At 42.5% G+C, this 27,003-nt stretch overlaps 1 protein-coding gene across 3 annotated transcripts in view; it reads right to left on the bottom strand.

Moving 5' to 3' along the window:
* The window catches only part of CABLES1 (Cdk5 and Abl enzyme substrate 1), a 71,177-nt gene that overhangs the window by 24,747 nt on the left and 19,427 nt on the right, over positions 1-27,003 (bottom strand). For 2 of the 3 annotated variants that reach the window (XM_068190730.1, XM_068190745.1), the window contains exons 2-4: positions 12,428-12,499; positions 10,086-10,178; positions 3,253-3,330 (exon numbers count right to left, since the gene is read on the bottom strand). In XM_068190730.1, coding sequence (XP_068046831.1) covers positions 3,253-3,330; positions 10,086-10,178; positions 12,428-12,499 — 243 coding nt within the window. The remainder of the gene's footprint in view (positions 1-3,252; positions 3,331-10,085; positions 10,179-12,427; positions 12,500-27,003) is intronic. The other variant, XM_068190740.1, reaches the window with a different exon arrangement.

Raw genomic sequence — 27,003 nt, forward strand, 5'->3', positions numbered from 1 at the left:
AATCCATCTGCAAATGGCTTCACTCTTTAGTTTGCCATGACACAAATCCCCTCTGAGGGCCCAGAGCAGGTCAGCATGTGGGTATACACACCTGTGCTGAGGGTGTGTGTGGTAGCACAGCTACCTGCTGCTGACCTGAGGCATCTTCCCCTGTCCTGGAAGTGGAACATTATCAAGGCTCAAGTCCATTTTCTGTGAGCTTCTACAGTGACAACCAACCTCTGACAGAGGAGGTGTGTGACACAGCAGCTCAGAGGATGCACAAGATGCACCTCTGCTAAAAATGGGAGGTCAACACCTCCAATTTTCTGCCCATCTACAGAACTAGATGGGGATTAATGCTGATCTCTGGCAAGGAAGATAGTACATGAACAGTGAGGCAGTTTCAACACAATTCACAAAGCAGATCTTACATATTTTGGAATATTATATTTAAAGGATATATTTATATTTAAAGGAGAAAGAGGAACCCTTTATCCATTAAGGTTTCCAATGCATTGAAAAACGAGAGGCAACTGCACAACCCAAACGTGCAGTACTAGCACTTGCCTCTAACCTGTGTATCACACAATGACTCTGTATATCATAAAGCCAAACATTCAGGCAACCTTTCTGTGTCTGTCCAATTAAGAATGGAGGCAATAACACTGTTAAAAGTGTTTTCACATCACTCCATGACTCCCCTTAGCTACCACTAAGGTAGCTGTAACATCAAGAGATACTGTAGGGCAAGGAATACCAGCAAGCAAGATGCTCAGCACCTCCTTCAGCTCCTGACTTGCAGTGAAGCTTTCCTTACATTGCTTTCACCTGGCTATATATCTGCTCTCACGCTTGCTCTGCTGGTCTAGATAGAGGAAGAAAAGTAAGCATTTAGGAAACTTATTCCAGGGGTACCTCAGACTTCATCCCCTCATGTACAAATACACCTCTCTCCCCAGACCTCCATTTGTATTGGTACAACCACTTAAAAATCATGGTTCAGAGGTTTTTGGGGAGGATTCTTGCAGTTGTAGTTTGACCTCTGTATGGAGGACAGGCAAGTGAGGGCCACAGTCTAGAATACACTTCTTGCACCTCAGTGGTGAGGGGTGATGCTGTCCCATCCACACAGGACAGGTACATAGAGTTGTGACTTCAGAAGGTGCCTTTTACCATAATTCTATAATGGATCTGTTCTTGCAGACTGTATCTACCAGCACTGGTAGAGTACAGCTCTTCCGCACTGCCTCGAGTACAACATGGGCTGGCAGCCTCCACAAAACAACTCTGCCTGGAGATTTCCTCACTGGCCACAGTGCCTGTGAGTTGGAGCAGAGGTGGAGAAGCAGCAGCAGCAGCTCCATTATGTGCTCGTCTCACACGGCACAGTTCCTTCTGCCTGCTCATCCATCCTACCCTCCCACTCCTGCCGGGGCTCTCTTCAGTTCAGATTTCAGATGTGCCCATGGCTCCCTGCAAGGAACTGCTTCTTTTCATTATCTGTTCAGTGATATTTGCAGAACAACCAGTTGGGACATCTTACCTGGGGACAGACATCAGCAATCCAGGGATTCAGAGAAAACCAAGCTAAAAGATACTATCATTACAGTACTTCATAAGAGTATCCAGTATCTCTCCCCCCTCCTACTTCACATCCAAAATGTGCAAGTAAGCAAGCAGCCTGAACAGAGTGGCTACAGTTTATGCTATACTGCCTCATCTGTTCTTTGCACCAGCTGTTCCTGGAAGGAGGTGCCACTGAATTGTTTCTCTCTTCCTCTGATGCTCTGGAAGAAAGACGGAGGGCATTTTTTTAAATCTTGGCTTTTTAGCCAAAGGAACAGGGTTGGATTGTTGTGTACTGGCACTTGCTACCTTCTCATCCCATGCTCTTCTTGCTGTGCAAGCACAGTACAAGACATGACATGCTGAAATAATATTTAGTTTTGCAGCTGGGCTCGTTACTGCTGTAATTTAGAAGGTATAACCAGTCATCAGAATTTCAAAATGTGTTCAATTTTCAATGAAGAGGCAATTTCCACAGGATGATGACCATAAAAGAATGACAGTTTACTCAAGAACAAAGAACAAATCTTCCAGTCTGTCAAGAATTTGCCTGATGTGTCATCACAGTTTAATTAAGGGAAAAAATTTACTGTAAGAGTTAGCAGACAGAGTCAACCTTCTGACAAAGGTGCTTCCTTTCCTTTGTGCATTAAAAATAATCTCCCTTTGTTTTGAATTACTGGTGCAAAAGGAGATTGTGACAAATCACTCTCCAGAACTAAATAGATGGCTGGAAAATATGAGCCAAATTTGTCTTTTATACAGTGGAAAGATTTGACTGTAGATGATTTGTGGATCTTTCAAACCCCCCTCAGTGTATCAACTGACTATTTCCCATGCATTTTGTGCTCTGCAGTCACTGAGTCAACCACAAGGACTTCTCAGGTCTCTGGCAAGTGAGCATGGTGGCCATGCTATTCCTGCCTCTCCCAGGGTCACAGAGCTGCTGCCCACCAGCACTGCTGATCCCAGCCTTGCACTGCACCCAGCTGGCCATCGGAGTCTGCCAGGCCACGTCCTCCAGCCAAATCCAGTTTCTTCCACTTCTGTGGTTTCAGTGGAAGAGCTAAAAGCTTTCTCAGTCTCTGGAGAGCGGAGAACTACTTCATTCCAAAGGTACTTTTCTATCAGAGTTACAGTGTCTCAGCATGTCAGGGGATGCGAGGCAGCTGCAGAGACAGCTATGAACCTGTATAAAATTATCACCAAAATAATGCTTTCACTGACTGAATGATCTGACCAGTGACTAAAAGTAATAAATAAAAAGGTATTCTGTTTGAATCCAAGTGCTTCTTTATAGTTCTGGAAATCTAGATATAATAGCACTATGTTTGCATAGGAGAAAGAGACAGTGAAGATGGCTTACACAATTAAAGTCATGCTGTCTGGAGTATTTGTTTTGTCAAAGATGAGTGAAGCCAGAAGAAACAATAAAAAAGTGCATTTTTTCAAGAACATTGATTTCATGGGGGTAATTTTCTCCAGCTTAATAATCAAAGATACCACAACACATATAAATAAAGTGGGGACTGAGAGCTCTAGTTTTAACCAGGTAATGGTCCACAAAGGAAAATACACCTAAGAGCATTTATCTCTTCTCAGAGCTGGTATGTAAAAGCATTAGCCTTCATCATGCTGTTGTCTGTTATCAGGTCTACATGCAGGCCCAGAAAGACTATGCAGTACACGTATAAATATACATACCCGACTTGGGTACAGTCTCGATATGGCAGCACTGAAAATATGCTACAGAAGGATCTTCTGCTGCTGATAAGGACTATTCTAAAATATAAAAGAAAATAAAAGAAATCAAAGACTAAAATTTAAAAATGCCACCACAATAAGCAAAGCATTAGATGTTACCATTGAGAAATTTGCAATCATAAAACTTCCATAATGGACGATTTCTCCGTCCTCTTTTACATCTCACAGATATTGTGCTATGGAGTCTTTACAGAAGTGCTGAAGCCTGTGCCACAGCAAATGAGCAGTGAATGAGTAGTAGAGCCCCATTCCCTCTACAGGCTTTCTATGAAGACTATCTTGTCTATCTTGGAATCCATGACAGATGCTCTCCTAGTAAAAGAAATCTACCCACAGAAGCACAGGACCATTCTGTCAACTCACTACAATGGCTGAAACTCAACAGACAAACCCAGCAGCAACTCAGGTGACACACACCAACAAATACCTCTGATACACACTCTGCCTGCTGGTTGTGACCTTTCTGTGCTAAACCAAAGGACTCCCTTGATTGTCAGCTTCTTGTTCCTGAAATAGGCTTCATCCATCAACCAGGCTAGGTTTGCTATTATGCTAAATTTTCAGATCCTGTCACTGTTTCCAAGATTCCTCTTTTGAGTCTTCTCCAGTTTTGCCCCATCACCTTTCTTTCTTGGTCTCCAGGCATTATCCCTGACCTCAGAAGTTGCATATCTTCCAGTCTTACCTTTAAGATCAATGTCCAGCCATGACACTCTGCCAGCCTCTGTGCTCAATCACATTAGCCCTCTTGGTTATGATGTTGCATTGACACTCAGACATAACAAATCCCACGTCTTCCTGCTACATCTGTCTCAGTCAATGTCAGGGCTGAATCCCTCCTCCTCTAAGCATGGCTTGCCTTTGCTCCTCATAGGCAGTTAGCCAAGATTTGACTACATGAAGTCATACATCATCTGCCTGCAGAGTGCTTACCTCAGAATCCAGGACACTCTCAGAGCAGATGCTTTGTATTTCTAACCAGTCTCCAAATCTCTGCAACATCTGCAAAGTCACTGTGTCATACTGTCCTGGTTTTGGCTCAGATAGAGTTACTTTCCTTTAAATCAAATAGCTTGGAGCATCCTGTCTGTTACACAGACACACTGCTGCCTTCAGCCATCAGGCTCTGACATATTAAGCAACACCAAAACCACCTTGAAGTCAAGACCCACTTCCCATAAAACAGAGTGGGATGCCAGTAGCTACATTATTAAAGTTCTGGAAGATACAGACTTGCAAGAAGCAAAGAGAAGCTCGGTCAAGAAGTAAGATATAAAACGCCAGTATGTAACTGCTTACAAATGGACCCTTTTTCCTTATTACCTTCAGGACACCAAAAATTGTACCACTCTACAACTGACCCTTCTTCCCTCTTAAGTTGGCTAACAGGCTGCACCATGTTAAATGCCTCTAAGACAGAGTGACAGCAATTTGTGATGTTTTCTGACCTGTTTAGTGTTAGAATTTACTGATATTTTACCTTTCTAAAAATCTCCACTTGTGGTGAAAATGCTAGGACCTACAACTACGTTGGCTGTCAGGGCTATTGCACTGCCTTGCCACTCTCCAAAATTGATTTTTTCTGACAATGTGTCCCACAGATCTGTGTGTGAGGATTTAATCTGAATTTTTCATCCTTTGTCCTGCACTGGTCAAAGCTGGACAACAAACCCTAGCAAACTCTTTTGCTCTTTGCTGTCTGAAAACCAGCACATGCATCTATGAATCTCATACCAGATACGCTGTTATTAGAACACTGTTTCCTTAAGGGACCAGCTTAGTCATTGTTCTTGGAAAAGGTTTAGCTCCCCAAGAGAGCTGCTGCATGTAATCCTTGGAAAAATGCAGAATGATCAATTTTCCTTCTCCTGGATTACTCCGTTACAGCAATCCTATTTTCTTCCTTAAAATCCCGTTTGAAAGCAAAGAGGGATTTATAACCTTTAATGAAGAAGGGTTTCTAATAATGAACACACATACAGCTTTAGGAAGTTCTCCTGCAGCAGATGAAGTACAACTTCATTGTTGTCTGAATGCTGTAACACTCCTTACCTAAGTGAAATCTCAGATCCTTCAAGATGGTCTCACAGTGCGGCACTGAGTTACAGAGCAGGGAGGAATAATTTTTCCCATTTGGGAACAGCAATCCACAAGCAAAAAAACCCTGGCATATGATTAATTTTGTGCTTGCCACTGCTTACTGCTGAATGGCTGCTACTCACAACAGCTTGCTTGTTCACTGGAAGCCTTGTTTGCTGATGTATGAAACTTGGCACAGGTTTCGAGGCTGACATCAGAAAGCATCTTTGAATTTGGAAAACCACAGTACCCACTAAGCATATTATCCCCCTCCCTGGTTGCTTCTGGAAATACAGCTCTTCCACCAACGCCCTACACCTCCCTAAAAATACCGCTCAACTCTTAATACTTAAAAGAAAAACAAACTGGTGCTTCCATGTCCACAAGCAAAGACAACAGTAGGAAGTTACCATAGAACTGTATGTATCAGAAAGAATCAGACAAGAAAGGAAATAAAAAGCACCAGCCCAGCCTCTGTTTTTTTCAGATTTCTTTCCCTTGGGACCCAAGTATTGCCTCTCTTTCCATAAATCAGCATATCCTCTTTATACAAAGATCTCCCAGGCAGAGCATGAGAGGAACCCACGGCCTCCACAGCTAGGATGCCACAAAACCTCATCTCCAAAGCTGCCAGGGGAGAGTGATGCAAAACAGCTTTAGGAGCTGGACTGGAAAGGAAGTGGGGAAAGCAGTGGCCAAATACTCATCATAGAGGGATAAAATAGCATTTTATGTATAGGTCTGATGACATGCATAGAAGCAAAAAAAATCTGAAGGCCTGCAATTGGTTGCTGGGGCAGAAAGTCCAGAAACTTGCCACAAAGTATGCTTTGGAGAAGAAGTCGTTGTGGAAGTCCATTGCTGCTCAAGAAAATCAAATTATTGCTTATGGGAGAAAAGTATTTTCCTGGATTTCAACTCTTCAACAAAGGGCATCTACAATCCTGCACACCTCTGAAGGAGCTATCTCAGAAGCTGTGTGAGAGTGTTTACATGCCTTGATTCCAATTGTGCCATCTAGACATGTTTAAAACCACTTCACAAAAGGTTTTCATTCTTTAATTCTCACATTTCACTGAAAAGTTGTGCTAATTATTATAGTTCAGAGCAACCATTATTTTGCAAGAGAATTCTGACAATGTGCAAAAGGGTATAAAAGCTAATCTTCCAATTTCTTTATGAAGTGTATACTGCAAAAAACCTTAATGAGTACGAAGCTCTCAACAGAATCAGTAATTTGATAGACTTGAAGAATAATGTCTGCTTTCCGCAGCATCTGTCTAGGTTTGATTGTGTTGCTTCAAAGGGCTGCCGTCAGACAATGTGATATACATCACATATACCATCCACACGTGGAATATTGCAGCCTCTTTTCTCATTCCTGAATGATGATTTTTGACTGCCAGGGCTCTGTTGCCCTGCAAAGGTGAACACACAAACCATGGATGCTGTCAGGGTAGCAGCCCTCATTTTGGAATCTCAAAAGTTCAAGGGCAATTAGAAGTTGGCTGAGAGTTATTATGAACTGTGAAGGTGCTGCCAATCATCAACCTCTTAGTCTGCATGTGTGTGCAATTAAGAGAGCAGCAAAAGAAACATTTCATGATGGTGTCTGGCCTTCACTCAGATGTGTTTACTAAAAAAAAATTAAAAAGCAATGGCATGGGGGTGGGAGAGGAACGCTGTTTTAGTGCTTTTTATACCTGCTATATATGATAACTCTAGAGTCCTTCTTGTCCCATTCTCACCAGTAACTGTTTGTTCAGCTGGCTCAGGTTGCCGTTTTGGTGGCTCATTTTTGCTAATGTTCTGCTTCAGTGTTTACGGAGGATATCGCCAATAAACCTGCTGAGTAAAGTGGGTAAAACCATATGCTGGTGCCTACCTGTGCTAGTTTGTATTTCAAGGTTGACTTGTCTTTGTCTTTAAATGTGAAAATTTATTTTGTGCTGTTTTACAAGACTGCTTTGCTAATATAGTCTAGGAACCTTAATTTCTAACTCCTTTAATAAGCCACGACCTAGAAATCCAAAGAAACCGGTTTAACCAGTGATCAGAACTATCAAGAGGAAGCTTTACAAGGACACACTGATTAAGCTCCAGTCTGTGTATTTTTCTGTATGAGCTTTTTCTCTGTGCTAAATAACTGAGCTCTTATTTTAACCACAGTGGGTCCTACCTTGCTGCAGGACTGCCAAAGGCTGGACCCAGAGCATTGCTGCTCAACACGTCATCCCTGAGGCTGAGAGGGGAACAGCTCTCAGTGCCACAGGACAAGGACACATCACCTTACAGGCTGAGAGATGCAAACAAAGGCAGCTACTGGAGAGCGGAGCCCTGAGCTATCACTCACACTACAGTTTTCTTTGCTGTGACACAGTCACAAGCCACAGAAACAACTTCTGAAAGTGCTGGCTATTTTAAAACCCAGTCATGAAATTCACCACCCAAAAATATATTCCGTGTAGATGTTTTCAAAACTGGGTTCCTCATCTTGAGTGAAAGACTGACATGCTGTGGCAGAAGGGTCAGGGGTTTTGGAGAGAGCTCAGAGCCTGACTCCAGCCCAGCTCAGCACCTGCATCCTGCACAACCATACATGAGCCACCTGGGACAAGGTCTCAGGCATGGAAAGGAGCCCCAGGAGGGTTTTATATCCATTACAACACCCGTGCCCCTCTGTGTCACAGGCAGCTGGGGAGGACACCAGCTTCATAAGTCTTAACGTACTCAGAAACACTGTTGATTTTAGGATGAATACACAAAGCAGATCCACCTGTATTTCTAGAGGTCTTTTTCATCCAGAATGCCGATTAACTCCAGTGACTACATCCAGACCCCCGGGAAAACCAGAGTGCCCTCAAATTACTTACTGCTAGACATAGGGGTGACACAAAGTGTTAACTCTGCATTTTATTTTTAGCTAGCATCATTGCAGCTCTACAACCATAGGATGAAAATTATTGCCAAAACTGTGTCCTCATTCTTATTGTATTTGTATTCTAGATAAAGAGATCTTTATGATTATTGTGGAAATATTCTGGAAAACTGTGTCTGCTGATAAAGTTAAGAAGCCAGTTGAATAACGGAAGCTTTCTCACAGCTTTCTTAGCAAGAAAAATATTCAGTTATATTGTCAGACATAATGACTGATCTTTGAATTAAGGTAAAATGCTGCATATATGTTAAAAATACTCCTTTGCAAAACATCAAGAAAGGAGTTTACAAATCAAATATTTATTCATTCTTTTGCAGGTATTATTTCTGTCAAGTCTATGCCTAGATTTTATATACACATCTCAGAAATTTTTCTCTTTGGAATTTGCATAATACCTTGTAAGCATATTCTACTGTAAGAAATTCCCAGAGCATATATCTACTTATGCACAAAATTGACTAAAATTAAAGGGTTGCTTTTCAGTGTTTGATTCCACATGTATTTTTTATAAAGACAATAATCAGCAGCTAGTCAGAAAATAGTCAAGTCAATAGTTCTGCGTGTGTCTGTTTGATACTACAGCTGGGTCTAAAAGCTGTTTTTAAAATCTCTCAGGGCCACCTTGCACAGCATTCATGTGAATTACTACCTTTCACTGCATTCAATTGTATGTGTGAGAGTAAGTGAAGAAAATTTTTCTTGAGCCAAGTAACACCTATCAGAATTCAATTCATAAAACCTGTGGTTCAATGCAGTGCCAGAATTTCTACTGATGTGGCTCCATGTCTGATGGAAATCAAAGGCTACAGGCACAAATCAGTCCAACAAAGCATACATGGTTCTCAGCCATGGCAGTTTTATGAGAACAGGCATGTGCAAGGGTCAACTCTCAGTGGGATACTTTAATCTACATGCACCCTATTTAGGTGGCCTAGTTCAAAACTACTCAGATTTGGAAGAACAAGGAAAAAAAAAATCCCAAGACACAAGGAAAAATTGTCTTTGGAAAAATCAGAGAGGACAGATATGTTCTTTATAAGCAGGGAGGAGCCAGTTTCACTTCTGAGCTGGATGACACCGCATCCTATTTTGCTGATGGATACACCTTCAGCAGATGGGAATACATCTTTGCAGTAAGCCAGGTCTCAGCCAAGGGCTGCTGTACAGGTCCCACCAGTGCCTATGGCTGTAACCTGGGCAGTCCACATCCCAGCTCAGGGCATGCTGCAGACACAGGTGCACCTCTCACACATCCCCTGGAAGCCTCTCTGCCTATATCTGCCATGGAAACTAGGATCCCATGCCTCATCTTGCCACAACAATCCTTGGCTGTGCATTTACCAGCATGCTGTATCCACTAATAGATGTTGGCAGTATCCTTGAACCATTGCTAAACTTGGTCCAGGCAGTTTCAGCTGTGTTCCCCTCTCACACTTAGAACTTGGCAACATCCTTGAAAAAACGCTACCAGATTATGCCTGGTTTGCTCCAGCATCATCACAGATTTTCCTTTTTTGCAGGTTATTTGCATTAAGGAGACACAGATCTTAAAATCTGTGGGCCAGCACTTCCATTGACATGTACTTCCCTAGGGAATGGAGCATGCACTGCAGCCTGCACCCTCAGAGATTATTTGGCAAAGACCATTAGGTGGTGAGCGGCAACGGCTGTGCTCTTGCAGGGGGATGCTGATCCTGCCCCTTCCCTCAGAACCCATGGGTTGCCTCTGCAGAAGCAGCCTTTGCATGCACAGTACCTGCCGTTTCTGGTATCGTGTTGCCGCATGTTCTTGATAAAATGAACCTTCTTAAAGTTCTTTGGTCTGGGTGATCCTGAGAGTGTCCGACATCTGAAAAATAAATCAGTTGCGAGGGAAGGGAGGGAGAAGAAAAAAAAAGTTCTCAGTTCCCTGCTGTACCGCCAAGAAGTCTACACAAAAGCAGGAAGGAAAGACGAGACAAATGATTCAAGTCACCCTGTGCTAGGAATCAGCAAGAACAATAAAGACAAAAAGTCTGGAAACGTGACAGCTCAAACAAAAAAAAATATTTAAAATAATAATGAGAAAAGGCACCATCCCCCTCCCTTCATTAAAAAAAAAAAAATCAAAAAATCTCAGCAAAGTAAAACTTCCTGTAATCTGCCATGACAGCTTAGCCCAAGCTTTGAGAAGAAAAAAAAATTAAACCAAACCAAAACCTAGTAAATATGCAATTTTCCCCACTCACACCAACACCCACACTTTTGTATGCTCCTCACCTATTGATAAAGGAGCCATTGTGGGAAGGTCTTTCTTGTTTTAATTTTAGAAATAGTTAAAATCTCCTATTGGCAAAGATAATTCCTGTTTGATTTTAACTCTAAATATTACTTTTCACATTCCTGACAGTATACAAAACAACTGAAAAGAAAATAAACTACCCCAGGAAAAAAAATAATCATTCTTCAAAACATTAAGCCTTAAATCTATTTTACATCTGAATGTGCTTTATAAATTGCAGTTACAGAAAGAAATTGCCAGAGGGAGGAGAGATGAGACAAACAGCAGTATCCTCCCTCTGCCTTCCACCCTTGCTCTTTCTAATCAGCTGAAACCACAGCACATGTGAAAGCATTCTCTGTTTCATCTCAGGGCTGTTTTGTTGCAGGGCGAGGCAGAGCTCGCAGGCACTGGAGATGAGTCCCGTGCTCGCAGCACAGCCAGGGCTGGACCGTGGCCGCTGCATCCTCCATGGCACCTATGGGACCAGCATCCTCTGCCAGTGCACCGGACCAGCACAGTCCCTCACTGCTGAGCTTCCCTAACCTTTATTTTCCATCCTCTCCCCTGCACAGGCAGAGTTCAGCAGCTTCTCAAGCCCATGAGGTTATTATCTTGGACTGAAACCACAGACCACCGTGCCAGTCCCTACCCACTGTACCCAAACACCACAGTGTGGCACGGGCAGACCCTGAGAGGGGCACCCCATCACTTTACCATTTCTGCCTTCCTCCTGCTAGTAAAGGCCTTGAGATTCCCTCACCCCTGATTGCAATTAGCCTTGTTAGCTTCTTCACAGGAAAATGGCACCAAGAGAGACATTCTACCACCAATTCTGCAAATTAGCAAGTAAAAATACTGCCTGGCAAACCATACTTTGTTTATATCTTTTACCAATTATACATATTTGAATCACTTATGGGAACACTTCATAACGTGCTGGTAAGCATGCAACAGTGAGCTTTGTAAAAATAATCAAGCTTTGGTAAAAAGCCAATTGGTACAGCCTCTGCTATCTTTGTTTCGAGGTAAGGAGAGACAGCCAATCTGCATGTGGATAAACAAGGCTGTAGGCTAAACACCAATATAAACCAGCTGAACTACAGGTCCTAAGATAAAGAGGCAGTCAAACTTAGGCTGCGGTCTTGCTGAACAGCTGACCTGGAAGCATTCCATGCACTGGTCAGATTACTGACCAGCCAGTTTTTGAACTGTTAAGCAGTTGCTCCATTTTCCATCACCCCAGAGGATTGCCTAGCGACTAATTACTGTGGTCCCCAGAGAAGGAAGCTGTGGTCTCCCAGATGCACAAATCAAACCGCACTGGAGCGGCCAACATAACAAGGATGGGAGCACTTTTATTAGTGGGGTAGCAGTCACAAACCTACCAGCCAATACACAGACAGCAATGCTGGTAATCGAAATAAGCTTGCATGTGCTCAGAGAATAGATGGTAAAAATTCATTAAAAATACTAGCCTTCAAAAACTTACTGTATTAAACCATCTGTACATACTTTTTAAATGTACCACAGATGTACTACTGACTAGGGGCTAGTCATTCACATTGGTGACAATGGTGACTATTAATCAAATCTGGCATTTTAATTCCTGGCATTTTGTCTAAATACTGCCTTTTTGTTTATTGACCTAAAGCCAGGGAATGTGCAATTCATATCAGCCACCACCTTGCACGGCATGTGAAGTTTTAACACTTTTACTCACTATGAAGAATATCTTAATGTGAAGACCCAGCTACTTTTCAACATGAGCAGGGAGAGCAAGCCTGCCCATGCATGTGCTTTACAGACAAGAAGCCAGAGAGAGTAAATAAAATGACCTCCGCAGTGGGGCATTTTCCTCGATGTCCTCCAGAGTCTCCAGAGAAGATCGCTGGGAGATCAGCCGACGTCTGCAGAGAAAGCAGAACACAAAACATTACTGCTTATTAGAGGGCACAAGGAAGTCCTCAGAGCTGTTACTGAGTAAAGATCACAAACCGCCCTTCACTAGCCAAGCCACACCCTTGGATACTAATAAATTTTGTTCTGTTCTGCTTATCTTAATCCGTTTGATTCCACCCAGAAGCAAACTTACTCCATATGAGCTGCTACAGCAAAGCACAAGTTTCAGCTTTTCAACAGCTCCTCCTCAGTTTGTGCTCCCCTTCCTTCAAGGGTTTAACACTCATCTAACACAGTCCCACATATGCTGCAGTACAGCTGGCAACGCTACAAGTACAGAGCTATGACAAAATAATGCAGACATAGATCCATAGAGACTGCCTGTCCTTCACGCTGCCACAGGGGCACTTCTCTTTGCCCCTTGCACTTTCTACCAAGCAAGTGCCACTTGTTTCTCCATGATGTCCATCTCATCACTGTTGTGAGGAGTGTCTGAAGTGAGATGAAAGATGATAGTACCAGCAATACTGGTTATAAAACAGCAGTTTAAACAGAAGCGCTTGACCATCCCCATGAGCAGCACAGGTGAGCTAAGCTATGTTTTAAACCATTTTCCTATGTCTGAGTCACATCCTTCCTCCACCTTCAAAGAAATAATGATGGAAATCTTAGCATTACAGGTTTTCTGGCTGGACTAGCAGGCAGGGAAGATGCCCCAGTACAGGCTTCATTTTAGCAGCCATTGCTGCTGCACAACCTCCAATCACCCCGACAGCAGCATAAAACAAGAACTGCACCCAACCCTCCACAATAACACCATAAATACCATAAATGAATGTGTAAGACACAGCCCACCCACAGGCTCATAAAGAGAAATTAAGCTAGCAATCATTGAAGCTACTCCGCCGTCGATGGGTGTCAAAACAGCTGCAACAGCCAGCAGAGCCGTGGCACTGTGCCCCAGCACCCGGCTGGCAGGAGCTATGCCAGCACCCATCAGTTCCCAGGGTCATGGCTGAGACACAGAGCACCTCGACAAAGACTTCATGAGTATGAACGACAAAAGTCTTCAAAGACTTATCACTATTTCTTGCCCAATTCCCACTGAGCTGCCTTACTCCCTTGATCTGCAAGCGAAGAGTTTCAAGAATGTCATGAGCACTCCTATATGCTTGAAAGGTGCTCATTAATTTATTTCTGGTCTGTATTTTCACAATAAATTGTTTTCTCTGTTGCTAGTGTAAGCAGTTTCTAATCCTTCCTGCAATTCCCTTGCCCCTCCAGTTGTGCTGCTACAACTGTCCCTGCAGCCGTGCCACAAATCTGATTACCAAAATGTTTTTCAGTTCAAAATAACACTGAGTTTCAGTGATTCAATTTGTTATTAATTCAAACACCAAATTTCTATCACTAACCCACAGAAAACGCATTCCAGGACAATTTGAATGTGCACGCAGCTTCTTGTGTCCTTAGAAAAATCACAGAAAACCCCTCAAACAATTTATAGATCAACTAAGTGTGAAGCATAATCCTCTTAGGAAAAATATGCAAACCTAAATCCCCTCAGGCTTTGTCTAAACTAGGATTTTAGAAGATTTGGTGCAAGATATGATACATCTTCAAAATGCTAAAAAAAAAAAAAAGTCTGCATTTCAGGATGTGCTGGCATAGACAAGGAAGAAGAGACCAAACCCCTGTCTCCTGCACCCATGGGTTCTCCCACAACTCCATCCGTAATCAGAGAGGACACAGGCATGCTCTTATTGCGAGATATTCAGATCAGGAGGAGCTCCTCTTCCTTTTTCAGTTTCACTGATCCATAAGCAAAAGCTGGAAGTTTCAACTACCAGCACCACTGGTAAGTGACATGGCAGATAACAGCTGCTGGCTTTTCAATATCTCTTTATACATCATTAGCTTAATAACACAAATAATGGCACGCTCCCATCTTGTGGTGTTACAACACCAAAAGCATACTTGGCATGTTGTTAGTCAAAGAGATAAACAACGGTACAACCTTGCCACATTCTTCATACTAAATTTATCAAATTAGTCACTCGGTATCTCCTGTAGATGCCAGGTGCCTGTACAGCACCAGGTGCACATTCCAGCTGCCACTGAAGCCTTTTTCCAAGAGTCTCCTTGCCCAAAGTTATGCGCCATCCTCAACTTCACCACCGGTAGTTTCTCAGACACGGGTTTGAAGATCCTGCATTTGCATCTGTCATTAAGGCAGATGCAGTGGGTGGCAGGAACACACACAACTGCATTTCACCAGCTGGTCATCCAGTTGCCTGCTGGAGTCCTCTGGCTTCCCTCACTGCTGTCAGCTTCTTAAACCCAGCACCAGGAATGCTGCCTCCTTATTTTTGCTTGCTATCCTCAAATGCAGCATAGGCTGGACAGGAATCACTGCCACCCCTCTCAGCATGAAAGACCTCACGTCAATTTTCACCAGTATTGATTTTGCAGTGTTTTAGGTACCTTACATAGCAAGTGAGTCGGCGCAAAGGAGTGGGGGAAACTGTTTGTTCACCCAAACTTGGGACAGGAACACTGATACCTGAGCTCCCTCTCACCTAGGGCATGATACAAGCATAACTCTGGATAAATCCATCCAGGAAGAAAGGAAGAAAACACATAAAAGGTACGGACACAGGTAGCAGTGAGAGCAAGGATATCCAGCCCAGACCCCAACCCAGCTGAAAACTGCCACAATCTTTCACCTCTCCCCAGAATTATTAGTTTTAATCACATCAACTCCCAGTACTGTCACAGGAGCACCAGAGAGGTGGATTTGGAGCAACTCTGTTGAAATCAGTTCATACTGTCCAGGAATCACACCCTCTTTTCACTGAAGAAGTTCAGCTGCAATGAAGGATGCACAATTATTCCACTTTATCTTAAATCTTTATTTCCAGACCTAATTAAGATGACCTAAATACCAGTATTTTATAAGTTTTCCACAGCTGGATATTATACAAGAAATGCCAACTAATGAACCTACCTGCTGAGAACAAAGTCACATCCTGTGCCACAGACATGGGACAAAAAAAAATTCCGGAAAAGGAAAGCTTTTGAAAGGATCTTCCAGGGAATATAAGAAAAATCAGTTTTCCACTGACTTCATTAAGAATTAATCACCTCAACTGGTGTTTAGTATTTAAATTAATCATCTTTCTCTCTTCGGGCAAGCAGCCAGGGTTTGTCTCTACAACTCCTAAAAGGGTTGATTAGCATGCTACAGCAGCTGGTATATGTAGACACTTGCACTGAAATAACCCAAACTGCTTCATATCACACATCACCGTCACTCTGATGTAAAGCTGTGTTGATACCTATTTTGTGTTTAAAAATGCCCTATTTCAATAATAATTATGGGAAAATCGTTCTACTGTGGAGGAAGAATATATGCAGAACAAAACAAAACAGCACTATGTGACACAAAGGATTCAGGCTCTGGGGTAAGTCTCTAAGCAGATGCAATTTCAATATAAAATGCTTTAAAACTTTTATAGACTAAATGTCAAACTAACACAAAAACCACAATTGACCTCAATAACCAAATTAAAGATGTTTCAACAAAAATGTTAATTTCTCCTAGTCCATAGAAAGCCTTAAAAAATTCCTCCTAGCTTAATCACCACATTCTAGGTATACCTCAAACTCACCCTCACTCCCCACAGCCAATGCACACAGAAAAAGGCAGTTCAGTACTGGAAAGATGATGACCTCCTTGTTCTAATGATCAGCCCCTGCAGGACAATGGTCACAGTCTCAAGTAACTTACAGACTTCTTTTGTTTAAAAACCAAATAATATCACTTTCCCTTCAACACCTACCTAAAATATTTTTTGTCTGTTTCCTTGCTGTTGGTTCCCTGTGCATGTGCCCAGAAATAACCAATACCCTGCAATCAAATTCCAAGTGCAGACCAAAGAAAGAAACTAAAGAGACATTTGATGCCACGGTATTTTAAATGGCTGTTTTCTAAGATACTCATGACCCTGCTTGCATACTGGATTTATCTTTGACCAGCTGTCTGAATCTCTGTGGAAGTTTCTTAAAAGCTAAAATGTTGTCTTCATTTCCCCCTCTCCAAAGTCAGATTAATACATGGCTCGGTTGCAAAAATTAAATAAAATACAAGGGCAAAAAAAGAAACTAAATACAAGGAAAAATGAAAAAAGGCAGGTCTGTAGCCAAAACAGCAAATAGCCAAGGCAAGTAGATTGCAAATATATTCACCGTAACCATCCTGTCAATCAGTGGAATATTATCTTTGCTCTCAGCTGCTGCAAAATACTCAGCTCAGTTATGTTAAACATACAAAATCTTAAGCCACATAGACAGGAGGTGATAAAAAAAAGGAAGGAGCTGCAATCAGAACACTGGATAAATTCCTCCAGGAAGGAAGGAAGGAAGGAAGGCAATGATAATCCAAGAGATAAGGCAAAATAAATCCATGTGTAATGACTTTCTAGCACAGCTACAAAATCAGGAAGAAAAAGATGCATTTTAAATACAACTAATTTCTATGAAAGTTGAGGCTGTGATTTCCCCCCTGCTTCTGTTAAAATTACAAACCTGTAAGAGCTGAAGCCAGCAGTGTGGGTGCTGCTGGCTCCCAGAACAAAAATCACCCCCCCAGTATAAGCTTCTTCACTTTGTCTGGAATAGCTGCATCCCTTCAGAGATGCAGTGACACAGGACACACAAGTGCCAACCACCTGAACACCTGCTGGCTGCATTAACACTGATGGGAGAACTTAGGAGGACAAAGACATTTCTAGAGCTGAAGACTGTTGGCAGCTCCCACGTCTGGGCTACCTCCTCCCTTCAGGTGGCCAGGCAAAATGGGCAAGAATCACAGGGCAGAAACCTCTGGGCCATCAGCCTTCTGATCACAGCTGTGGTTATACTAATGTGGCTTGGAAGCATCAGACAAGCACAGGACTGCTTGACACTTCAAAAATGCTGGATTCTTTATTTCCACTGTGCCTTCATCACAAAAGATGTATCCTACACACAGAAACACTACCCTGGATAGGTGCAGAAGGGGAGTGGAAAGAAAGTAACCATAAACTTACAGTGATTGGGAATGAGATCAGGATACCTGTAAGGATACCTCAGGGCCTGCCTAGAGGCTTAAGTGAAGAGTCTCCCTCTGCACCCATCTACCTCTGAAAGGTGCCAGCTCCAGACTCAGAGACGTCTTGCTCAAAAGCTGATCTGTCCTTTGCAAGCGCTCCCTGAGGAGCTACCAAAACATACCCTGGACTTGCAGTTCCCAAAGGTCAATCCAGGCAGAGCACCACCTTGATCCTCTATGGGAACAGCAACACCTAGGGCTGTTTTTTTCATTTGGGCTTCATATTGTTCCTTCCAGCACCAAAATGGCTTGAACAGTAAAAGGAAAACAAGGAGACTATTCAGTGAGATTTAAGACTAGGTTTCTACGTAGTAGAATGAAAAAAAAAACCACTAAAAGTAAATTTAAAAAAATATGTATATTATATATTACAATATTATGGCTACAAAGATATCCTGCAGGTTACTCTGAGTTTTGAGTAAATCACCATTTGCCATTCTCTTTCCTAACTCCTTTGGAGCTGGATTTGGTATGAACAGAAGCGCAGCTGCTGGCTCTCTCCCCGCTCCGGGGCCAGGGGAGTAGGTATAAGCAGAGCTGCCAGACACAGGCCATGCCCCGTCCCCAGCAGCTCCAGCCCCTTTGTCACTCCAGGGAAACTCAGATGCCACTTCTCTCCAACTGCTCCTCAGCCAGCCAGCCGAACGCCTCTGCCCAAACTCCCGGGCTAAGCTGCAACAATTAATTCACTCTTACGAAATATTATACAAGACATCAGCTGTGAACGAATCCCCATTCACTTCCTGACCCCTGACTTCATGCCCCAGCATGAACCCAGATGAAAGACCCGCTAATGAGTCACCTCTCACCCTCCCTCTGAAGTTTTTACTGGGATTCTTATGTCCCAGCTCATTTTCTTCCTATCTTTTGCCAATATTAAAGGAAGACAAACACAGGAAAAACAAACCCTGAGACTATTGAAAATTATTAAGGGAAATAGAATTTCCAGGAGCTACCCAAAGCGATATAAAGCCATTTTTAATTGTGTGCTATCATAATTATGCAGCAGAGCCATTATCTGCAAAGAACATCAAACTCCATTTAGGACTTCCACACCGTGCAGTGTATTGTCAATGCTGCCCTTGACAATAAGGGAGTTAAAAGCATCTGGCACATGCTGAAAAATGGCCTGCTTTGTTAATTCAGCAGCCCAACCCAAACACACAGAACATACGGAGAGCCCTCCATTTAGCTGTCACCTGTGTGCAGGCAGGATGCCAACACGTGCTAAGACCACAGCTTTCTGCAGTGGGCTGTGAAGAAAGTTTTTGAAGCAGAGATCCTGAGCTAGCAGGACTCTCAACAACCTGCTTTCCTGGGATATGCACTGCAAGGAGATGGTCCTTCAAATCTAGTAATAACCAGGAGAATAATGCCATGCCAAATGTCTCCACATCAACCTTTTGGGCATAAGCAGGAAGATGGACAGAAACAAAGAGATGACAGGAGAGCTATGGCATGAACATGGCTCCATGCTACACACTCCTCCTAAACCAGGGGTACCCCCTGCACTCAGTATTTCATCTATATTGTCACTCAACTCCTTCTCCAAGCCTCATCCTCCCACAATATCCAAGGAAGAAGCTCTGAAATACACAGTACTTGAACTGCTGCCTCCTGACCTGTCTGCACATAACATCTCAACACGAAAAACACTTACACTGCCATCCCAGAGGTAGGATGTAAGTTAGAATTAAGTAGGAACGAGGAAAGAAGTTAAGAAACAATGAAGAAAATAAACACAACAATACCAAAGTATCCCACTGACCTTTCACAATGCAACACAATGCTCTGTTCACATATTATTATGCAGTTTTACCCACATGATCCTTCAATTAGCACACAAAATTCTAGCACAGCCCTGTCCCAATGCCCCAGAGGGATCATCTGTGTCTAGCTAAATCAAATATAAAATCTAGATTACCAGCACTCCAAAGACATAAGGAACCTTCACTACAAGTGCTGAGTAGCAAGCAGTTCACTGACAAAGCATTTGTATAGTATGAATGTGTACATGCAACTGTGCAGAAAAACAGAAGGTATGGGAGAACAGGATTTTTTTACTTTTGTGCTTTTTTAGCATTATGCACAATTCAACTTGACACACTATCAGTCTTTCTAGAAGACACGATTTCAAGAAATCTCTAGTGAAGGGAAAAAAACTCCCAGTGTTTAATCTAGGGAGAACAGAAGAGCAATCGCCACATGTTGTTAACTCTGGGCAACATGTAATGTTCACCTTCCCCAGTAGGATTTCAAATTCTCCAAAGATGTAATTAATTGAAACTTACCATCATGGTTTAGCGGTAGATTTGGCACTGCTTGTTAATGGTTGGACACAATGAACTTAAAGGTCAATCTAAATGATTCCATGATTCAATGATGCTATCTTCCCTCTGCAGGCAGCTGCCTCTGCACCCAGTCCCCATACTGTTGGCTCTGCCCAAGCCATAATGAAGAGCTACAGCCACAATTCAGTAAAATTCATTTACATACAGCAGAGCTCTCACAGATGCTGAAGCACCAAAAAATTACATCCTGTTACCTTTAACCAATGATTTACAGATTCACTGTCTTCACATTACTGACTCTGCAGCAGTGTGATAGCTTTCAGAAGGGTTCTGTGCAGTGATTTATTCTGAGTATGCCCCAACATTGCCATAGTTATATTTTTCAGAACAACCATTACCTCATAACCTAACACACATTACCACAGCAGGAAATCAATGGGCATTTAGAGACACTCAAAACTAGGGAAGAAGCAAACAACAAGATTAATCACCTGACTATGAAAACAAGGATGCCTGCCAAAACAGATACCATAGCACTGTAAAGAACATACAAACTGTCCATCTTTATGTCCTTTTGTGGCAGTAAAAACCACACCCTAGTAGCCTTCATTGGATTAACATGAATCTAACAGATTCTTCATGTATCATTTATCCCTGACAAAACTCTGTGCATTGCAAAACAATGAATATTTAGTTCTGTTCAAAATAGGTATTGCCCCTTAAACATCACATCCCAGGGAAATGAAGCATCAACTTTCAAACCAAGTATCTGAGAAAACCACACGCTGCCAGAACGTGTGCAAGTCTCGAAAGTATCAAATCACAAAAGTTGTATTCCATAACACCCAAAGTCCTGTAATTAACTAAGAAACTCTCTTGCAATTCAAGGCTAAATGCAGTAGATACCAGAAAACATGGAAACACACTGCACGCACTACTAAGTCATCTGAAAAAAAGACATGAATTCTAGCCTGCATACATAACCATGCAATTAAAATTCCAGCCTTTTCCTCCTTCATTTGAGGTGTTTTTTAGCTTATCTACAGCCCAACCTCATATCCCCGTCTTGCTTCCAGACACACATGTGCTATCTGGGAGAACGTATTCTGCAATCCCACATCTTAATATTCTTGGACTTAGAATAGATCTGAACATCCAATTAATTGCACTGCTAAAAAAATATATCCTAGACACTGTGAATAGTCTGAAAAGGGTTCTTGACAGAGAAAGAAAAAGCCCCTGCGTGAGCAGGGCACAAACAACAAACAAATAGGAGAAAGCTTATTAGCATGAGGCATTTCGGGCATGAGATACGAATGCTGGCACAGGTGATGGCAATCTGAGCATTCACTGGGGCATACTTTGCATTTAGTTCTGGCTACACATGCTACACATACCCTTGGGATCAGGCACTTTTCCCAGCATCTCATTACACACCCAAGAGTCAATGACCTGCTTTCCCTGGCCATTCATTGCTGAAGACCAAGCCTATGTATATTGTTCAGAGATTAGCTATCATACTGGACAGCTCAGACAACTTTTTGATATCTGTGATAAGGAGAGACAGTCCAATGCCATAATTTTAAATATTATTAAATCTACAGGAATTATTGCCTTGTTGTTTCCTAGTTCATGCATGGTCAGTTTCAATGCCAAAGGCCTTAGAGTATAAACATACGTATTTGCTTAAAATACTGCAATTGCTTATGCCTTACTAAGAAACATACTTGCAATACAAGGGATATGTTCCTAATATAGAACCACAAGATCCATTATTAGGGTAAAGGCAGATCCTTACTGCTAAGGAAAACTACTTCAACGCACCAATGAGCTTGTGGACCTGAGTCTTGCAGGGGGAGAGTTCAGTTCTTCCCTGCTCGTCTCACTAGGGACAGATCCTAGAGCCACTCAGCATTTTTCACTCCAGGAAAAGCAAACACCCTCCTCCTCCCCCCATCCCTGCCACCACGACTGGGCACAGCATCTTCCTGTTACTTGACCACTGAGTTTCTGCTGGTAGCAGAGGGTTAGATCATTTTCTTCTCTCTCTTTTGAGGTCCTTTGCTCAGCATGGCTTATGACAACTGGCTCATTCCCAGTCTGAACTTACTCTCTCCTGGTACAGAACTCTAATAAAAATTTAAATGTTTTCAAAAACCAGTTTACTCCACTGTGAACATTTAGTTCTGCAAAGGTGAAAGACCAGACTGAACACCATGGTTCAGCCTATCACAGGTGCACAAAGTCTGATAGTGGTTTAAAAGGTGACATTTAAGAGATTGGATCTCCAATCTCGCTTCCCCTACTTCCAGTAAGGAAGTGTTGCAGGATTTCTCGTAACACTGGTAACATTTGCTTGTCTAACTGTATCATTGCTCTCTTTGAAGGTATGGTGGGTACAGTCGTGTCCAATATTTAGAGAAGATGACCAAGAAGCCTCCCCACCTGTTTTCACAAGAGAGAGTACCCAGCAGTCACCCTAATGAACATTTCATTGACTTGGCAAATGCAGCCTACATCTGCAGGCTGGGGAACTGCCTTTCCCGGGATCAATACGCCCCCAAGAGCACACATGGCACCGGGCAGAGGCCAGAGGCTAGAAAGTACCCGTCTAACTCTTTGCTGGAAACAGCTTCTTTCCAGGGCACCGTCCCCACTCGCTCAGAGAACACATGCTGCTCTGCCACCCCACAAACAGTTACATATACAGACTTGAAAGGTTCCCAAATTTACGACCTTCTATTTTCTTATATTCCCCACATACTGTCACAGTGCTGGGTTATAAAATGTAATCTGAGTAATCTTCTGCTTAGTAAATTATGTAATTACTGGAGAACTGAATTTTTGTGGGTGCCAGCAAGTTTGCTGGCTAGGAAATACTCAGCAATGAGATAGCAGTTTTCAATCATTTTTTGAGGGAAGCAAACCCACAAAAAACTTCAAGAAATTTGGACAATGCCCTTAACAACATGCTTTAACTTCTGGTCAGCTCTGAACTAGTCAGGCAGTTGGACTAGATGATCCTTGCAGGCCCCTTCCAACTGCAGTATTTTATTCTATTTTATTCTAAAAGCAGATTCATTAACACATCAGAAGTGAGGAAAATGGCCAGAGCACTCTGTTAGACTGAGTCTACTGATATTTTATATTATCAGAATGATAAAATAGCATCTCATAGTGACAAAGCTGGCCAACAACAGTTTAGGGGACTGATATCAAAATGCAGCACAAGGCACAAATTTCACTTTTTCCGTATTTCACTGTCTTGCTTTCCTCATGTTGTGTCAGAAGGATCAGAGGCAGGAGGGCTGGCAGATGCAAGAGCAGGCAACCTCCTTAAAGCAGCACTGATAGCTGTACCAAATAACCTCAGGGATGATTCAGTGATTTGTTCAGTGTCTCGACAGCACACTCAAAAGGGATGTTGCATTCATACTATGCAAAGAGGAAGAGTAGAGGTTGGCTGACCAACCCCAATGTGTTCAAAGTGATCCACTTCAAATGTGTATTGAGCTCTCAGTTTGATCTAGTCTATAGAGCATATAAGCAAATAAATAGATAAAGCAATCATTAAAGCAAAATAATAAACAATTAACTGTAGTTGCAAACCCATCTCCTGGTAGAGATGATTCATTGGGAATGGGGTCACACCCTGACCTTACAGGAAGTCTGGGGGATCTGAGTTACCAAGCTCTCCCTGTCACAAACAAACAACACAACATTAAGCTACGACGAGTTTATATAACCTGTACATTACTTCAGACATCTATGCACTCAGGAGGTGGGGGCAAAAAGTCTAGAAATTACTGTAAAGTCCCAGACAGGCAGTGTGATAGTGCATCTCCCTCCTCCTCTTCTGGGGCGCAGGAGAGGCAGGGACAGCTTCCATAATCCCACATTTTTGATGAAGGACATCCCCTTGTCAATAGCTTTATAAAAAAAATTCAGGAGGGCATAAAGCACCAGTCAACATTATCGAATCTTCCCAGCAGTCAAAGCTGGCTGCCTGAGGTCTCTGTTTCAAGCATCTGGGAAGCACAGGAGCAAATAACAACACCAGACCTGAAAAACACCTGCCATGGGGCCCTGAGCTGATGTGGTGGTTGGTTCTTCCAAAGCTGCGGTGTGGTCCACTGACTTAGTCTGAAATTACTTAGTCTGGGTGATTCCTAGGGTCTGGAAGAGTAGTGTTGTGGCTGTAACTGTAGCTATGCTAAGTACAACCTTAGGCAGACCTTTGGCAAATGCCATTGCAAATGCCATGACTGTAGAGGCAAAAACATATTTAATTCTTCTTTAGCTGAGACCCTTTTTTTGTGTGTGTTTTTTCTTGTTGGTGTTTAATTTCTTTATATACATGAACTTTTTAAATAGCTTTAGGAAGAAAAACCACTAAGCTAAGGCAGAAATGGATATATTTGATTTTAAAGGTTCTGCCTATCTACGTGGAACAAATCAATCACATTACCATTTCCCTGGGGTGAACAGGAATACGGATAGAACCTATGCGGATGTATGACTTTCAGTTTTTCTGGTCTCCCCCTCCTTTTCTCTTCTCAAAATCTCTGTACTTCCACCAGCAGCCTTTAGAGACAAAGGGTCTGTGACTTTTTTTTCAGAGTTGTATTATGGCCTAGCCCTCCCTCAGTCAGAGGACTTTTCTTGATAACATAAAACAAGGCACTTTGTCATCTGACTCAGGGGCAATTTTAAAGCTCTGCAATGAATTGCAATGAATTTGCAGCTCATTAGCAATGAATTAAGTTGATGAAAGGTCACAAGGAACCAAGGACAATTTTTACAAAGCATCTCCAGGCAGTTTTTCCAGATCATGAGCTCTCTTTTGCTAACCCAGGAACACATCTCACACTCTTTAGAAAGCCAACGGTCTGTTTCCCCATAAAAAAATCCCAAAGTATTGCCTAATGAAACACACAAAGAGTCCTTCTCATGCTATGGGAACACATTTCAGGATTCTGCTCACATGTTTTTTACTCAGGCATTGATGTAATAGCAGGGGAGAGAAATTTTGAAGGATTTACAGATTAATCAGCCAGAGCATGGATGTAGGTTAGGTCTAAGAGAACTGTGCTCCTCTGGGATATTATCTACAGCTCAACTTACCCAAGATGAAATGAAATGAAACGTGCTTTGGGAATGCAAATGAATTAGGATGTCACAAAAAGTAATTCAATTTGCAGCAGTGGGGTTTTGAATTTGGTTAGTTACATACAAGACCTTTATTTAACTGTAAACCTGGTACAATCCTTACTGTGATTTCCAATTTGAAATTCATTTTACTGCTATTTTAAAAATCAGGCCTGATAACTACTAACAGATTTTCAGGTCACGTCTCTATTATATGTATGTATATCTCTATGCCACTGTACACTTACGGATGCTTTGTAACAGATCTGTGAGATCTCTCACACATAAAAAAAAGGGTAAGACTTTCATTCATTTCACCACTGTGGAAGAGGTAAGTGGAACAAGACAGCTAATTAGTCATTCTCCATTTCAACCCTCGATAACCACAAAGAGAGAGCTTGGTTTTTTACTGCAGGCATTGTCTTACATCAAACAATCTGTAGATAAGGAAAACCAGTTCTCTTCCCGAAGGCACACACGCAAGTATTTTGATAGAAAAGATGAAACAGCATTAGAAATTAACTGTAACACTTCTTCCCTTCCCTAGCCACCAGAGTATGTCCATTAGGACACATTGCTAATATACAGCTATATTATCCAGACTGACAAAATTTGCACGGTCTGCTGTTTTGGTATTACAGAGCACAAGCCATTAATAGCTGACTGTCTCATTCAAATGAAACAAGACAATTATCAGCTGTAACTTACACAATCAATAATACTGCTGCCAGCATTTTCAGCAGAGATTTGATTCTTTTACAGCTCATTTGAAATCTTTAGGGAACGTGTCATTAGTACATCTGTCCTGCTGTAAACATAATTATCATGCTAAATTCCATTTATCATGCTGATCAGGAAGCACTTTCTAACAGCCTTTCAGACTGGGAACACTGATAAACAGGCAAGGGAACGTGACTGCCCCAGCTATGGGGGGTGTGCTCACTGCTGGGACCACTGCCCTTTCCAGCCCAGCCTGTGGGAATTCTCTGAATAAGCACTAGACTTGTGCTGACCTCTGACTTTGGAGCACGTCATGTTTGAACTTGGGGTACATCCTACTGTACACTGCTTGTTTGTATCATTATTTGATTTTATGTTCTCCTGTAATTCCTTGCTTCTCTCCAAGACCACGCTTGTAGGTGGTTCAGTCTTCTGGAGCTGTTGCACAGGGAGCAACTAGATTGACCATGATCATGGCTCGTCATCAGTAACATAAATCAAGCCCATGCCACAGACAACAGGCAACATCTGCTTCAACAGAGCATCACTTTTAATACACAAAACTGGGCTGGGGCCAGGTGTAAACAAACATCAGTTAAACAGATGTCAATGAACACGGGGATGAATTTCGGCTAAGGTGGGTATGAGGTTTTAAGAAGTGAGTACCATCAAGACTTATCAAACTCTGATACCTTACATGCAGCACAGCCTACAGCTGCAGGCTTGATGTGCAGAGAAACTGCCTTCATGGACAACTTAACCCCTGGAGACCTGCAGAACATCCTGACATCAAAGTAAGATAAAGCAAAGTAAAGGTCAGCCCCTGCAAAGACCTCCTGCAAACTGCAGCTTCAAATTGGTTTAAAACAGCCTCATTTATACTAATAAGCTGATGCTGTGACCAAAAGGCACCATGCTGCTTCAGCCATCTACCACCCCGTGCATCACACCAGCAGAAAATCTCCTGCAGCCAGCCAGGTAAGGGAAGCACACAAATTATTAGTGATCAGCTTCTCTTGGGTTTTGTGAGGGAGAAAAAGATCTGCTGTCCTCAATGGGATCAGCACAAAACAGTCCTCAAATCACAAGAAGTGAAGAACTGTTCCTGCATCCCAGGAGGCTGCTCCCATAGCTGCTGGCTGTCCTCACGCCTTTCTGCACTGCAGCTATGGGTACCTCCTTCAACTCAGCCAGTGAGCAG

The sequence above is a fragment of the Anomalospiza imberbis genome, chromosome 1 (assembly GCF_031753505.1).
Source record: "Anomalospiza imberbis isolate Cuckoo-Finch-1a 21T00152 chromosome 1, ASM3175350v1, whole genome shotgun sequence".
Taxonomy (NCBI): domain Eukaryota; kingdom Metazoa; phylum Chordata; class Aves; order Passeriformes; family Viduidae; genus Anomalospiza; species Anomalospiza imberbis.